This window comes from Ursus americanus, chromosome 12 (assembly GCF_024610735.1).
Source record: "Ursus americanus isolate L20-20 chromosome 12, mUrsAme1.1.p, whole genome shotgun sequence".
NCBI classification, from domain to species: domain Eukaryota; kingdom Metazoa; phylum Chordata; class Mammalia; order Carnivora; family Ursidae; genus Ursus; species Ursus americanus.
The window spans coordinates 69,665,211-69,679,968 of NC_142138.1; the positions used below are offsets into that span (position 1 = coordinate 69,665,211).

The window sequence follows — 14,758 nt, forward strand, 5'->3', positions numbered from 1 at the left end:
GGGAGAGGAAGAAGCAGGCTCCTAGCGGAGGAGCCTGATGTGGGGCTCGATCCCAGCACGCCGGGATCACGCCCTGAGTCAAAGGCAGACGCTTAACCGCTGTGCCACCCAGGCGCCCCCAAACAAAGTATTTTTTAAAGCTGTGACATGTAGATTAATTTTAACACCAACTTGGTATTTGATGAATTAAGGAAGTATTGTTAATTATTTTTGATGTGACTTGGTATTGCGGTCCTTATCGTTTAGAGATACGCAAAGAAATATTTATGGATGAAATAATATGGTTTCTGGGATCTGCTTCAAAATGATACAGGATGGACACTCTTAAGTTTGATAACTGATAAAGTTGGATAACGGATACCTTGCCTTGTGTGTATATGTTTTAATTTCTCAATTATCAAGAATTAAAAATACATTTTTTATAAAAATTTGCGATCTACCATCCCTGCATGAATATCTTAGAGTATTTTGTTTAGGCGCTTTTGTTTTGTATTTGTATATGAAAAGGGAATTGTGATAGTTATTGTTAATTATTGTCACGTTACCCACTGAAACATTTGCACCACGTTCTTCTCCCACTAGTAGTGTGTAAGACTATCCCATTTCTTTAGCCCTAATCAGCACTGGGCATTAGCAAACCTTTACATTTGACCAACTATGAATCTCACGGTCCCCTTGGAATCTCATGGTCCCCTCCCAGCACCGTGGTGGCTGGTATCAGCCTGGAAGGCCTGATGCAGCCATTTCTGCCGTAAGGGAAGCCCCATTGCAGTGACTGGATACTCATTTGAGGATCGAGGTGCCATCGGCCCCAGAAGGTTCTTGAATGGACATAGAGCCTGTGGCTCTGAGACTGAGTTTTCTGTTTTTCAATGACATTCGGCTTCTTTCTGTCTCCATAGTCACGTTAGCCTAGAAGCTAATCGGGTTCTCTACAGTTTGTTTCCATCTGTCTGGTCTAATCTGGCAAGGTCCGGTTCTGCCTACGTGTCACCTCCTGTTACCGCACTCTCCTCTGTGTCCTCTAAACACCGCCCACATTAGACTTCTTGCAGGTCCTCCTACCTCTCTGGGCCTGCGGTCTTTTGCTCTCCTCCAGGTCTTTGCCCGTGCCACCCCTGCCTGGACCACTGTCCCTTCCCACCCACCGCAGGTCTCATCCTAAAGCCCCTTCCTCCCAGAGGCCTTCCTCATCCACACCAATGTCAAGTTAGGCCTCCCCCCGTTACACGCTCTGTGTCGCCACTTATCCCACCCTAACACTTGTCACACTTTATTATAGTCACTGCTTTAGTATCTGACCTCCCTACTAGCCACTAAAAGTCCAGGAAGGCAGAAGCCACCCTGTTCTGTTGAACCTTGTATCCTCACTGCCCGGCAGATTGCCTGATATCTAACAGATACTGAACAAATTACTGAATGAAAAAATGAAGTAATGATATCATACCTAGCAATGCTCAGGAGTCAGAGAAGAGGAATGGTCCTAGAGATCCTTTCTTATAGAACTTAATAATATCAATAGATTACTTAAAACATTTACGAACTTAGTAGATAGAGATTTTTCATCACCCATGTGAATGATTAAACCTAGTCTCCCCAGGCACAGGGACAGTCTCCCGGTTTAGGGTCACTTACTGAGCCCTAAACAGAGCTGGCCCTCAGGCTTACTCTCTGCGCCAGATTTTCTGATTAGCCATATTGTGAGGTATGTTAGCCTCCCTCTCAAAGGAGCAGGGCTCCCCAGACCACACGGCGAAGCCAAATATGTCTAAGAATTGTTGATAAGGTTTTACGTTTTTTGTTTTATTTATTTTTCTTTTGAAGGTCAAACTGAGGCAGTGAGGCAGGCCACTGGAGGTTTATAAGCAGGTGGGTGATGAGATCAGATCTGTGCTTGGAAGGTTACTCTAGCAGCAGATAGGATGGATTTGAGAGGTGTGAGCCTAGGAGAAGGTAGGTGTAACCCTAACACTTTCTCGCACTTGAACAGAAGAGGTATTTGTGTACAGGTCCCACGCCCCGTCTGAGTTCCTTCCCAACTGACGGCAAAAAGTTTATCGTGTTCATCTGTGGAACTATCATGACACAAAATTGGAGCGCATTAAAAAGTGGAAGGACAGGAGCCCAATCATCCATCAACAATTGAATGGGGGGCACCTGGGTGGCTCAGTCAGTTAAGCATCTGCCTTGGGCTCAAATCATGATCCCGGGGTCAATAAAATCTCTTAAAAAAAGAAAAAAAAAGAATTTGAGTGAAAGAAGTCAGACACAAACGACACACTCTGTACAATTCCATTTATATAAAGCTTTAGAAAATGCAAACTATCTCTAATGTCATAAGCAAAACAGCGGTTGCCTGAGGGCAGGGATGCGGGCAAAGGAGGACATTGGTAAAGGGAACAGAGGGAAGAATTATGAAGGGGCGCTAGGCAACTCTGGGGTGGGGTGATGGATATGTTCATTATTTTGAGTGTAGTGATGTTTTCATTGATATACAGGTATGTATGTCAAAACTTAGCAAATTATACTTTAAACATGTGCAGCTTATTGTATGCCAATTATAACATAATAAAGTTTTAAAAAAAAAGTACAGGTGGGTACGGTAGAGAAATGAAGGAAGAGGGTCATTTGAGCTGGAAGATATGGCTTTGGCTTGAAAGAAAGCTCTGGCCAAGCCAGAAGGAAGGGGCAGTCCAGTCTAGACCTGAGCAAATGGGTTTACTGGAAGGTGAGCAGACCCTTTAAAGGAGAGCAGAAAACCTATGTAACCCTATAGGAGAGCAGTAGGAAACAGAGCTATAAAAGGAGGAAGAGGCAGATTTTGGAGAGCTTTGAATATCAAGCCTTTTTTTTTTTTTTTTTTTTTTACGGGCCAGTGAGAAGGGCAGAGGGAAAGGGAGACAGAGAGAGAATCTTAAGCAGGCTCTGCGTTGGGCATACTGGGCTTGATCTCACAAACCCTGACATCATGACCTGAGCAGAAATCAAGAGTCAGACGTTTCACCAACTGAGCCACCCAGGCGCCCTTATTTCTTCTATCTTCCTTATAATGCTTCTTATTTGTGGTCATGCCTTTTTATTTTTTATCTTTTTATTATTTTTTTAAAGATTTTTTAAAATTTATTTGTCAGAGAGAGAGAGAGCACAAGCAGGGGGAGCAGCAGAGGGAGAGGGAGAAGCAGTCTCCCCACTGAACAGGACCCTGGGATCATGACTAGAGCCGAAGGCAGACGCTTAACTGACTGAGCCACCCAGGTGTCCCTGTGGTCATGTCTTTTTAAGTGACTAGGCATTAACTGTGTCCTCATAACAAGCTACTTCAGCCCCAGTGCACCTCCTGGATAAACTAAGTTTGGCCAATGGCTTATAAATATTCATCCTCCAAATCAGAGGCAACCAGCTTTTCCACAGACCCAGCGGTGGTTGTATCTGTTAACTTCGTTTAATGAGAAAATATATTGCCAATAATAAGAATCCAGCCAAGCTTTTAAATTAATCGGTAATTTTATTAATAACAACAGCATCTACACACATTTGAAAACGCACATGTAGGAAACAAAAGATTAATTCAGTTTATGATAATGTCTGGAGTCCATCTGGATTCATGAAGCCCTTAGGATCAATTCCAGGACTCCTCAGTCAAAAGCAGAGTTGAATAACTGATCAGACCATCAGCAAAATCAAGGCTTGGACAGAAAGAGTGAACATTCTGTAATTACACAAAATAAAATTAAAATGCAATTGTCTGCATGTGTGAGGATACAAAGGTGGACAATGTTAGCTGCATGAGCGGTGAACCAATCCCTTTGCTTTTCTCAACCTCCTTTGTAAAAGAGGTTATTTAACCTTGCCTGTCTCACAGGGTCTATCTTTTCAGGGCCTCTTGATAAGTGACAAGGCGAGTGTAAATTAAAAGCTCATCTGCGTGGGGAACAGAGGATCAGGATGCAGATGGTGGGTGTCAGAAAAGGAGATGGGAAAAGGATCTTTCCAGTGACCAATGCTCTGAATTTAATGAAAATCCAAAAGAGGTTACACTATAATAAGAAACATAAAGGGAAAACCAACCACCGCCACCTCCGTTTTGGTGTGCAAAAGGAATCTTAACCCGGGCCTCCTCAGAGCTCTTGCCCTCAAGTGACCCCGGACTGACTTGGCCAGAGCTCCAAAAACATTTCCGTTTTCATGTTTTCACACGTGTCTAATGGAAATGAACAGCACGCACCCAACCACGGAAGCGATTTAAGAAAGGGATGGCGTGGGAAAATTAATTCGACAAATTTTAATTCAGTAAGTATTTAAGTGTCCGCTATGCGCCAGGCAGACTGGCGTTGACTATAACAGAAAACCAGACCAGCAAAGCCTCTGTTAAGGGCTTGAGGAGAAAGACCATAAATAAGAAAATAAACGAACCAGACAATTTCTGACAGCTGCTAGGAGGAAGAGAAAACAATGAGACCAGATGATAGGCAGGAACGAGAGACGCAAATTCCTGAGCGGGACTTGGGAAGGTCTGTGAGAGGTGACTTTTTGAGCCCAGACCTAAACGACCAGCGCCTCGCGGTGACCCAAGGCCGGGGCGTTCCAAGGGAGAATTAAATGCAAAAACGATCCACAAACCGAGAAAGAATAGGGATTTCAAAGCCCCGAAGCGAGCGGCGGGAGCCGGAATCTCGGAATTCCGAAGCGGGCGCGTGAGTTTGAATATGCGTGTCGTCCAATCAGGGCAAGGCTGGGACCCGGCAGCGAAGGCTCCACCCTCGGCGCCCAGAGCGCTGGTGTCCACAGGAGGCCGCCCCGCAGGGCAGAAGCGGTGACTGGGCACCCAGGCAGCTGCCCAACGCTCAGAATTCTTCAGGGCTCTGACGCAATGTTCCCGGGACCCGGGCTTAGTTGTCCTGGGGTCCTCCCTTGAGTGAGAATGACCGAAATCCGTTCGTTTTAGAATACCGATGAAACAGACACCCAACGGTCACCAGGACACAATAGTCTGGGGACGGAAGGTGAGGAGAAGCGAATTTTCAACATCCTAATTCGAAAGGACGTATAAAAAACCTAAGAAGCACAGTTAAGGGGTTAAGACGCGCCCTAGTTTAAAAAGCAAAGCCAGTCACGCGCCAGGACTCTCAAGTTGGAAAGGCTTAAAAAGCTACGTAAGCCATCTTTCATGACCTTTCACAAGTAACTTGTGAAAGCAAGTGAGGGTAAAGTAAGTGAACAAAGCTCTTTTCTCGTGATTAGGTGGGTGGCTCTGAAAAGAGCCTTTGGAGTCAAGCGGCCGGCGACTCATGCGAGCGCCGTGTCCCAGCAGGGACTCACTTGGAGCTGGTGTACTTGGTGACCGCCTTGGTGCCCTCGGACACGGCGTGCTTGGCCAGCTCGCCGGGCAGCAGCAGGCGCACGGCCGTCTGGATCTCCCGGGACGTGATGGTCGAGCGCTTGTTGTAATGCGCCAGGCGGGAAGCCTCGCCGGCGATGCGCTCGAAGATGTCGTTGACGAAGGAGTTCATGATGCCCATGGCCTTGGACGAGATGCCGGTGTCGGGGTGCACCTGCTTGAGCACCTTGTACACGTAGATGGAGTAACTCTCCTTGCGGCTGCGCTTGCGCTTCTTGCCGTCCTTCTTCTGGGCTTTGGTGACAGCCTTTTTCGAGCCCTTCTTGGGCGCGGGAGCGGATTTTGCCGGCTCAGGCATCGTAGAACACCATACGCGTTAGCAAAGAAAAGAAGTGCGAGAATGGGCGGGCCTGATCCTTTTATAACCATCGTATGCAAATTAGGGCTCCAAAAGCCCTTCGTTTCCATTGGGCCTTGTAGGGACCTTGCGTTATCAGTAATAACTACGTCACAGCACCTACTCTTAGCCTCATTGGCCAGTTCTGGAGCCAATTTAGGACCAATGAAAAACCCGTTCCTGACCCCACCCCTAGCAAAGCTTATAAAGGCTTTTCAATCGCTGAGCTTTCAATCCTATTTTGTCGTGAGGTTCTGAGCTCTAGGTGTTTTTGCCTCACTTTCGATCATGTCAGGGCGTGGGAAGCAGGGAGGCAAGGCCCGCGCCAAGGCCAAGTCGCGGTCGTCCCGCGCTGGCCTGCAGTTCCCGGTGGGCCGAGTGCACCGCCTGCTGCGCAAAGGCAACTACGCCGAGCGGGTGGGGGCGGGCGCGCCGGTGTACATGGCGGCGGTGCTGGAGTACCTGACGGCGGAAATCCTGGAGCTGGCGGGGAACGCGGCCCGCGACAACAAGAAGACGCGCATCATCCCCCGCCACCTCCAGCTGGCCATCCGCAACGACGAGGAGCTGAACAAGCTGTTGGGCAAAGTCACCATCGCCCAGGGCGGCGTTCTGCCCAACATCCAGGCCGTTCTCTTACCAAAGAAAACTGAAAGCCACAAAGCCAAAAGTAAATAAAACCCTGACAAGCCAAAGACCAAAGGCTCTTTTTAGAGCCACCCAAGTTTTCAAAAAAAGAGCTAATGCGCTATTCCGTTACCAGCCCCTCAACTGACATTTTGGTGGCTCTTAAAAGAGCCTTTGGGGTTAGTGGGGATGGTCTCGACCTTCCTAATTACTTGTTCTTGCCAGGCTTGTGACTCTCCGTTTTCTTGGGCAACAAGACCGCCTGGATATTGGGCAAGACACCGCCCTGGGCAATGGTGACACCCCCAAGTAACTTGTTGAGCTCTTCGTCATTTCTCACGGCTAGCTGCAAATGGCGAGGGATGATGCGCGTCTTCTTGTTGTCGCGGGCCGCGTTCCCCGCCAGCTCCAGGATTTCCGCCGTCAGGTACTCCAGCACCGCCGCCAGGTACACCGGCGCGCCGGCCCCCACCCGCTCGGCGTAGTTGCCCTTGCGCAGCAGGCGGTGCACTCGGCCCACCGGGAACTGCAGGCCAGCGCGGGACGACCGCGACTTGGCCTTGGCGCGAGCTTTGCCTCCCTGCTTTCCGCGTCCTGACATTACGGCCAAAAATGCAGTTACAGCTTCTTATTCAAGGAGAAGGAAGTGAAAAGGATAACCAATTTGCTGTAATTTATAAGAGCTACCGGGAGGGGTGAAGGGAAGGAGCCCAATCGAACGGCCAATAGGAAAGCAGAAAGCAGCCTCTTCGTTTGCATCCTGCACTACGAGGAAATGACGGATTTCGTAAGTGCCTACCAATCGCTGGGAGCCACATTAAAGCCCCTTATTTGCATGCCAGGGCTTTTAAAGAAAGAAGGCTTTCGGATAAAATGCTGTTTTGTTTTGCCTTTTACTGAATGGCATTTTTTCTTTCCAGCCTAGAGAAGGGCGGGGGGTCTTTTTTCCCAGTTTAGAGCTAGAAGGGAAATCTTAAGGATCCGAAAGGCCTGCAGAGGGCCTCCAGCAGAGGCACAGCTGCTCCCACTCAAGGGTAGGGATTCTGAAACCGATTAGCCCCTTGAGCCTTCAGTTACCCCCAAGTCCCGCCTTTTCTGTCTCTCCACCGCCAGACGTCCAAAAGAATAGGTTACTAAGGCCTTGCTTTCTCTGCAATTCACTCGTGGCCTTCGGTGTGGCTTGGCCCCACCCCCAGCCGCCTACTCTCTTCGGAATCCGCCGTAACCAAGGACTGGACTAGATTTGTCTTCCTTCTCTTGACCTCCAGGAGGCATCCGATACCGCCTTGAATCTTGCTCCCTTGGCTTTCAAACTGTCGTCCTTCGACTTTCCTCTTCCTGCTCCTTTTCCTCTACCCGTCCCTACATTCCCGTGTCCGTCTGGGCTCTGCCTCCTACCCAACACCCCCCTCCATCCTTCACTCTCACCGAGGAGTCTTCCCACTTCCATGATTTCAACTATAGACATCCAGATTTGTTCCGGAAGCTCAGACCCTTACACCAAACTGCTTACTGGGTACTTCAACCCATTTGTCCCAAGAATTCGACCTATCCAACCGCGAACTTATCCAAACGACCCCCAGTCGCCTCTGTTCGCTCTCTTTCCCTGAATTACAACCTAAGCCAGAGTCTACACTTACCTGCATCTCAACAGCATGTCGGATGACTTCCCTAACGTCTCTTCAGCCTTTTCTCCGCCCTCCCGTCTGCCTCCTCCTCTGCTCTTAGACTTCAGCAACAGCCCTGCAGACTTGTTTTCCTTCATCCTCCAACTGCCTTCTAGACAAATCTTTCCTGAGAGTTCTTCTTCCTCCTCAGCTTCCCACCCTGGAGTGTTCTATACCCCTCACACCATTTGCACCCTCTTCCGAGTATCCTGTAAGGACAGGAAGTGGAATACTGTAGAGAAAAGAATAGACTTAAATCCTATTCCTTGAGCCCATTTCTGATGTTCTCTCTTTCATTCTCACCTTTATTGAACTGACCTTTATCAAGCATGTGCTACCTACCAGCCATGGGAATACAGGTAGCTGACATTAGAAAATAGAGGAAATCTAAACTCTGGAAGTTAAAATCAGCTATCTGCAGAGATTATCCCTGGGAAGAATGCTGGTATGGATTTGTGAAACACCCAAGTCCAGTCAAAGGCTATGGGAATGTTTTCAACAGCAGAATGTACCCGAAGGTGATTCTAACCCTATCAGCTGTATCATTGCAGAAGATGGATGTGTTAATAGAAAGATGTGGTCCACATAGAGTCTAACCAGGGCAGTTACCGTAGGAATGTGTTGTTTCTCCAGCACTAAGAATGGATATTATATTGTGCTAGACACAAAGGTTTGGGCTAGTAGAGAAGGGAGTCCTTGGTTGTGAGAACATCGTCCTTTTCTCACAACCTGGGTGAAATGATTCTGAAGACTAACTCTCTTAGCTCAGATTCTGGGCTCAGTTAACCACTTACCAATTATTCTACTTCAAGATAAAAATATGAGGGGCCCCTGGGTGGCTCAGTTGGTTGAGCATCTGCCATTTGCCTCAGGTCATGACCTGGGGTCCTGGGATTAAGTCCCACATCGGGATCCTTGCTCGGCGGGAGCCTGCTTCTCCCTCTCCCTCTGCCTGCCTCTCCCCCTGCTTGTGCTCTCTCTCTGTCAAATAAATAAATAATCTTTTTAAAAAATAAATAAAATCTTAAAAAAACAATAAAAAAAATCCTTACAAGATAAAAATATGAGACTGAGAAGGGGTGAGTCAGTTATGAGAAGATGTATCACTAGAGGGTAATGAATTTGCATTCTAGACTATTCCTAAATTTCTAGTGTGTTTTGTTAGTGTGAGTCTCTCCCCAGTAAGCCAGTACACTCTGATAGTGTCAACTTTTCAGACCGATAGGGTCTGAGAGTGGGGACCCCACTACAACTCGGGCACCGTGAGAGGCCCTGCTTGAGGGGGGCAGCTGACCTCCCCTTCTCTTTACTTCTGATCTCTTTTTTACTTCTATCACAGTGACCCTGTGCTATTAGGAAAGGTGAAGGGCAAAGAGATTATATGGAACCTCATCATGTGATAAACCCTGTGCTAGGGGCTACCTATGACAGAGATGCAATTGTTTGTGTCACGGATAAGGAAGGTGAGGCTCAGAGAAGTTCAAGCCCTTGCTGAAGGTGACACAGCCATCTACTAAGACATGATTAGAACTCAGGTCTGCCTGACTCAAAAATTGTGCTCCTTCACCACTATTATTCACACTGCTTCACTCACTGGGTGTTGGGATTCATGAAGCCACTTAACTTACACAGCCTCCCTTTCTTCTATTAAAGAGAGGAAAAGAATGAGAGAAAATTAGATTTAGTATTTTAGATTCCATCCAGCTATGAAACCTTATTAGATACGTCTAGATAGGCCAATATCCTACAAATTATACTAGGCTCAATTACTGTCTATTGCTCCCCAGGGCTCTTTTCCCAGCGTTCTTACCAGAGCTATTAAAACATGAAACAGAGCAGGCCATCTGTGAAAGTAGTACACCCTCACGGACAAACAGGCTAGATCTTCTTTCCTCTAACAAAAAGGCAACTGGGATTTTTTTTTAATATTTTCTTTTTTTTTTTTTTTTAAGATTTTGTTCATTTATTTGAGAGAGAGTGAGAGAGAGCACAAGCAGGGAGGAGAGGGAGAAGCAGATTCCATGTGAGCAGGGAGCCCAAGACAGGGCTCAATCCTAGGACCCTGAGATCATGTCCCGAGCTGAAGGCACCCACACACCCCGCAACTGGGATTTTTAAACCAAGGCAACTGAGTTCCTTCCCAGATAATCTAGTTAATCAAACATTTATTTTGCCTTCTCGCCCAATTCCACCATTCTAACCATAATCCTCTCTCTTCCCCTCCCCCCCACCTCTCTCACCATGACCCTCAGCCTCCTCCATACTGAGCTGTACACCGTTCGAGCAAGGCCTATCCACAGTTATCTGCCATTGTACATACAGTGGCCTTCGGCTAGAATCCTTCATTCTCCTCTTGACGTGACCGAATCTTCCTCATCCTTCCGGTTTCGGCCCAGATAGCACCTGCTCCCTTCCCACACACACAGCCTCAGTGTACGCACCTCTCTGTTCAGATCCTGGTGCTCGCACTTACCACTCTGTGCTGTGCTCTGACTTCGCTCTCACTTCCTTTCTGTGACCACCTCCAGGGAGAGACCATGTCTTTTTGAATCTGAGTCCTTAAGGCCTTCTACCTGGCTCTTAATAGGGTAATAAAATGTTTTCGGCATGAATAAATGGCATAATATTCTTAGGGAATTAGTGTCTTCCTTTCAAATATCTTTCTCTTTACTCAACGACCACTCTCCAAATGCCAACTATAAACAGTAGACGGAAATAGCCAGAGTGATGGAAGATAGACTAAAAGCTCATCAACTAAACAAAAATAATACATCCAACCATAATAGAGTTGTTGGAGTAAATGAGAATAAATGTAAAGAACCTAATACAGAGCCTGGAACCTGAGAGGGCCCAAAGCTGTATTAAGAGGCTGAGGGGCGCCTGGGTGGCTCAGTCATTAAGTGGCTGCCTTCGGCTCAGGGCGTGATCCCAGCGTTCTGGGATCGAGCCCCACATCAGGCTCCTCCGCTGGGAGCCTGCTTCTCCCTCTTCCACTTCCCCTGCTTGTGTTCCCTCTCTCACTGGCTGTCTCTCTCTGTCAAATAAATACATAAAATCTTAAAAAAAAAAAAAAAAAAAAGAGGCTGAAAAGAATGGTTAAGAGTGCAGCTCCTGCAGCCTGAGTCTGCACTGTTCACCAGATCTGTGACCCTGAGCAAATCACCTAACCGCTAGGGGTCTTTGCTTCCTCGCTGGTAGAGCAAAAGGAATAATAGTAGCTACTTCATGGGGTTGTTGTAAAAATTAAAAGAGGTCAAATGTAAAACATTTACAACGGTACCTAGCAGCAACATAACACGGGCATCCCCAAAATTCTTTGAACCGATTTGTCCTTTCAAAAATAAACATTAGGTGTATCAGATGACCTAGCAATTCCACACCTGGATATACAGCAAACAGAAACGAATGTTTGCAGGCGACAAAAAGCGTGTGCCAGGATGCGGTATATTCGTATCCTGCCATTCTGCACAACAGTGAAAATGAGCAGACTGCTGCCGCACACATGGGTGAATGTGAGACGATGCTGAGTGAAAGAATGCAAACACAAAGGAACTCGTGCCACGTGGTTCTCTTCATGTGAAGTTTACAAATGGGCAAAACTAATCTATGGTGATAGAAGTTAGAATAATGGTTACCTGTGGCAGGGTGGTATTGACTTCCCTGGAGCCTTCGAGGTGCTGGAAATTTTCTGTATCTTGATACGGGTGTATTCATATGTAGAGTTAAACTGTACACTGAAGATCTGTAAATTCCTTATGTGTAAATTATACATCAGGAAGCACAAATTAAGTTTTCCCAGAACAAATTCTAAAGTAATCATCGTGGAGGGAAAATGACTATTTTGTTGGACATCCCAATCCTCCTGTCACAGATTAGTGTTTATTGTTTTGTTTTTTTTAATTACACGTGAGGTGGCCACCATAATCTCTTGGTTTAAAGCCTCTAAAAGTCTCAATCTGGCCATGACAAACCTTCACTACATAGTAGATATCATTATGACTATGTTTTTATTAGAAACAAAGACACTGGGGCGCCTGGGTGGCACAGCGGTTAAGCGTCTGCCTTCGGCTTAGGGCGTGATCCCGGCGTTATGGGATCGAGCCCCACATCAGGCTCTTCCGCTATGAGCCTGCTTCTTCCTCTCCCTCTCCCCCTGCTTGTGCTCCCTCTCTCGCTGGCTGTCTCTATCTCTGTCGAATAAATAAATAAATAAAATCTTTAAAAAAAAAAAAAAGAAAGAAACAAAGACACTGAGCTTCCCTACGGAGTTTGCAACTTACAAAGCTTTTGTTCGTTTTTGCAACAGAAATTATAATGTCATCAACCCTCTCTTCATACATTAGTTCACATATCCATCCAATACATTTAATTGAACACCCAGGTACGCCAACACTGACCTTGACATAACACATTTAGAATATAATGAATATAGGGGCAGGGGTGGTTCATCGGTTAAGCGTCCAACCCTTGATTTTGGCTCAGGTCATATCTCAGGGTCCTGAGATCGAGCCCCAAGTCAGGCTTGGGCTGGGCGTGGAGCCTGCTTAAGATTCTCTCCCTGTGGCTCAGGGCGTGATCCCAGCGTTGCGGGATCGAGCCCCACATCAGGCTCCTCCGCTATGAGCCTGCTTCTTCCTCTCCCACTCCCCCTGCTTGTGTTCCCTCTCTCGCTGGCTGTCTCTCTCTGTCAAATAAATAAATAAAATCTTTAAAAAAAAAAAAAAAAGATTCTCTCCCTGTGCCCCTCCACCCCATTCTCGTGCTCTCTCGAAGAAAAAAATAATAATAATAATGAAAATAATTTTTAAAAAGAACATAATGAATACATTCCCTCTGCCCAGATCTCTCCATATGGTTAGTTCCGCCTAGTCATTCAAATCTCTGTTTAAACCACCTCCCTAGCAAGGCCTTCTCCAACCACAGCCTCCCATCATTTCCCGTCAGTCACTGGATTAGCAAGCTGCAAAGCCCTGACCAAAAACAAGTCCTATAGATTCCATCTCTTCAGCAGCATTCTGATCGACTTACTTCTCTCTAGCCCATCTCTTGCCTTCACTCAAATTACCTTTCACCAGATTACTGCCAACGGCTTTTCTACTCTTCCAGTTCCTCTAATACATTCTTCACACCTTAGCCAGAGCTATTTAATAGAAAATCGGATTCTTTCTCATCATACACTCTTTCCTGACATGATTCTACCACCCTTACCCACTTTCCCACCCACCTATCCAAGATAATCTCATTCCATCGTCAATAACCCCTGCTTCAAATACACTTCTCAGATGCTAAAATTAGCATAATGAGAAACAGGATAATACATAGATTCAAAGTATCACCCACAATTACAAATGGAAAAAGAGTAATTTTACAATGGTGAAACCTGAAAGATGCCACTTTAATAAATGATCAGAATTATCACCAGCAATGGGACATATCAAGTTATATGCCCACTAGTATGGTTCGCTGAAAAGGACTCTATCACTTCTGCAGTATTCCTGCCAAAAATATGTATCCTAAGTCTGAACCATAGAGGAATACCAGACAAACCCAAATTGAAGGACATTACAAAATAACTGGTCTGTACTCTCCAGTAATGTCAAAGTCATGAAAGACAAAGACTAAGGAACTATTCCTGATTTAACAGAGACCAAAGAGACATAACAACTGAATACAACAGATGATCCCAGATTGGATCCTGAACCAGAATATTTTTTTTCATTTTATACAAAAGAGACACTAGTGGGAAAGTTAACAAATTTTGAATAAGATCTGTATATTAGATAATAGTACTGTACTGGGGTGCCTGGGTGGCTCAGTCGTTAAGTGTCTGCCTTCGGCTCAGGTCATGATCCCAGGGTCCTAGGATGGAGTCCTGCATCGGACTACCTGCTCAGCGGGGAGTCTGCTTCTCCCTCTCCCACTCCCCCTGCTTGTATTCCCTCTCTTGCTGTCTCTCGCTGTCAAATAAATAAAATCTTAAAAAAAAAAAAAAGATAATAGTACTGTATCAATGTCAATTTCCCGAGTTTGACAATTGTATTGTGGTTATGTGAAAAAATGTCTTTTTTTTTCTAACTGAATACACATGAGTAAATATAAGAGTTCTCCAGAGAGGGGCACCTGGGTGGTTCAGTTGGTTAAGTGTCCAACTCTTGATTTCAGCTCCAGTCATGATCTCAGGGTTGTGAGATCCAGCCCCACGACAGGCTCTGCACTGGGCCTGGAGCCTCCTTAAAATTCTCTCTCCCTCTCTCTCTGCCCCTCCCCCACTTAAAAAAAAACAAAAGGAGATCTCCTGAGAAAGAGATCCATAGGATATATATGAGGAGAGAGAGAAAGAGAAGGATTTATTATAAGGAATTGGCTCACATGATTATGGAGGCTGACAAGTCCCGAGATTTCCAGGTGAGTCAGCAAGCTGGAAACCTGGGAAAGCTGATGAAGGGCTGCAAACAAAGAGAACCAATGCCGCTGTTCCAGTCTGAGGGCCAGTGGATGGGGACCCAGGAAGAGTCAGTGTCTTAGGTCAAAGTCACCCAGGCAGGAAACAACTCTCTCTTTCTCAAGAAGGACCAGCCTTTTTGTTCTATTCAAGCCTTTGACTGATTGATAAGGCCCACCCACCTCAGGAAAGGCAATCCGCTTTGCCAATTTCAATGTTAATGTCATCCCAAAACACTCTTACAAAAAAACCCCAGAATAATGTTTGACCAAATATCTGGGTCCCCT

General features: G+C 46.2%; 3 protein-coding genes across 3 annotated transcripts; 1 reads left to right on the top strand and 2 right to left on the bottom strand.

Moving 5' to 3' along the window:
• Positions 1-3,485: 3,485 nt before the first annotated feature.
• Positions 3,486-5,738, bottom strand: H2BC21 (H2B clustered histone 21). The gene has a single exon (XM_045777138.2). The coding sequence runs from the start codon at positions 5,694-5,696 to the stop codon at positions 5,316-5,318; it is 381 nt and encodes a 126-aa protein (XP_045633094.1). The 5' UTR covers positions 5,697-5,738; the 3' UTR covers positions 3,486-5,315.
• A 285-nt stretch (positions 5,739-6,023) lies between these two features.
• Positions 6,024-6,413, top strand: H2AC20 (H2A clustered histone 20). The gene has a single exon (XM_045777137.2). It carries the CDS (start codon positions 6,024-6,026, stop codon positions 6,411-6,413), a length of 390 nt encoding a protein of 129 aa, XP_045633093.1.
• Positions 6,414-6,570: 157 nt separating this feature from the next.
• On the bottom strand, positions 6,571-7,173 carry LOC123779208 (histone H2A type 2-B). Its single transcript, XM_045777136.2, has one exon. It carries the CDS (start codon positions 6,961-6,963, stop codon positions 6,571-6,573), a length of 393 nt encoding a protein of 130 aa, XP_045633092.1. The 5' UTR covers positions 6,964-7,173.
• Between the last annotated feature and the right edge of the window lie 7,585 nt (positions 7,174-14,758).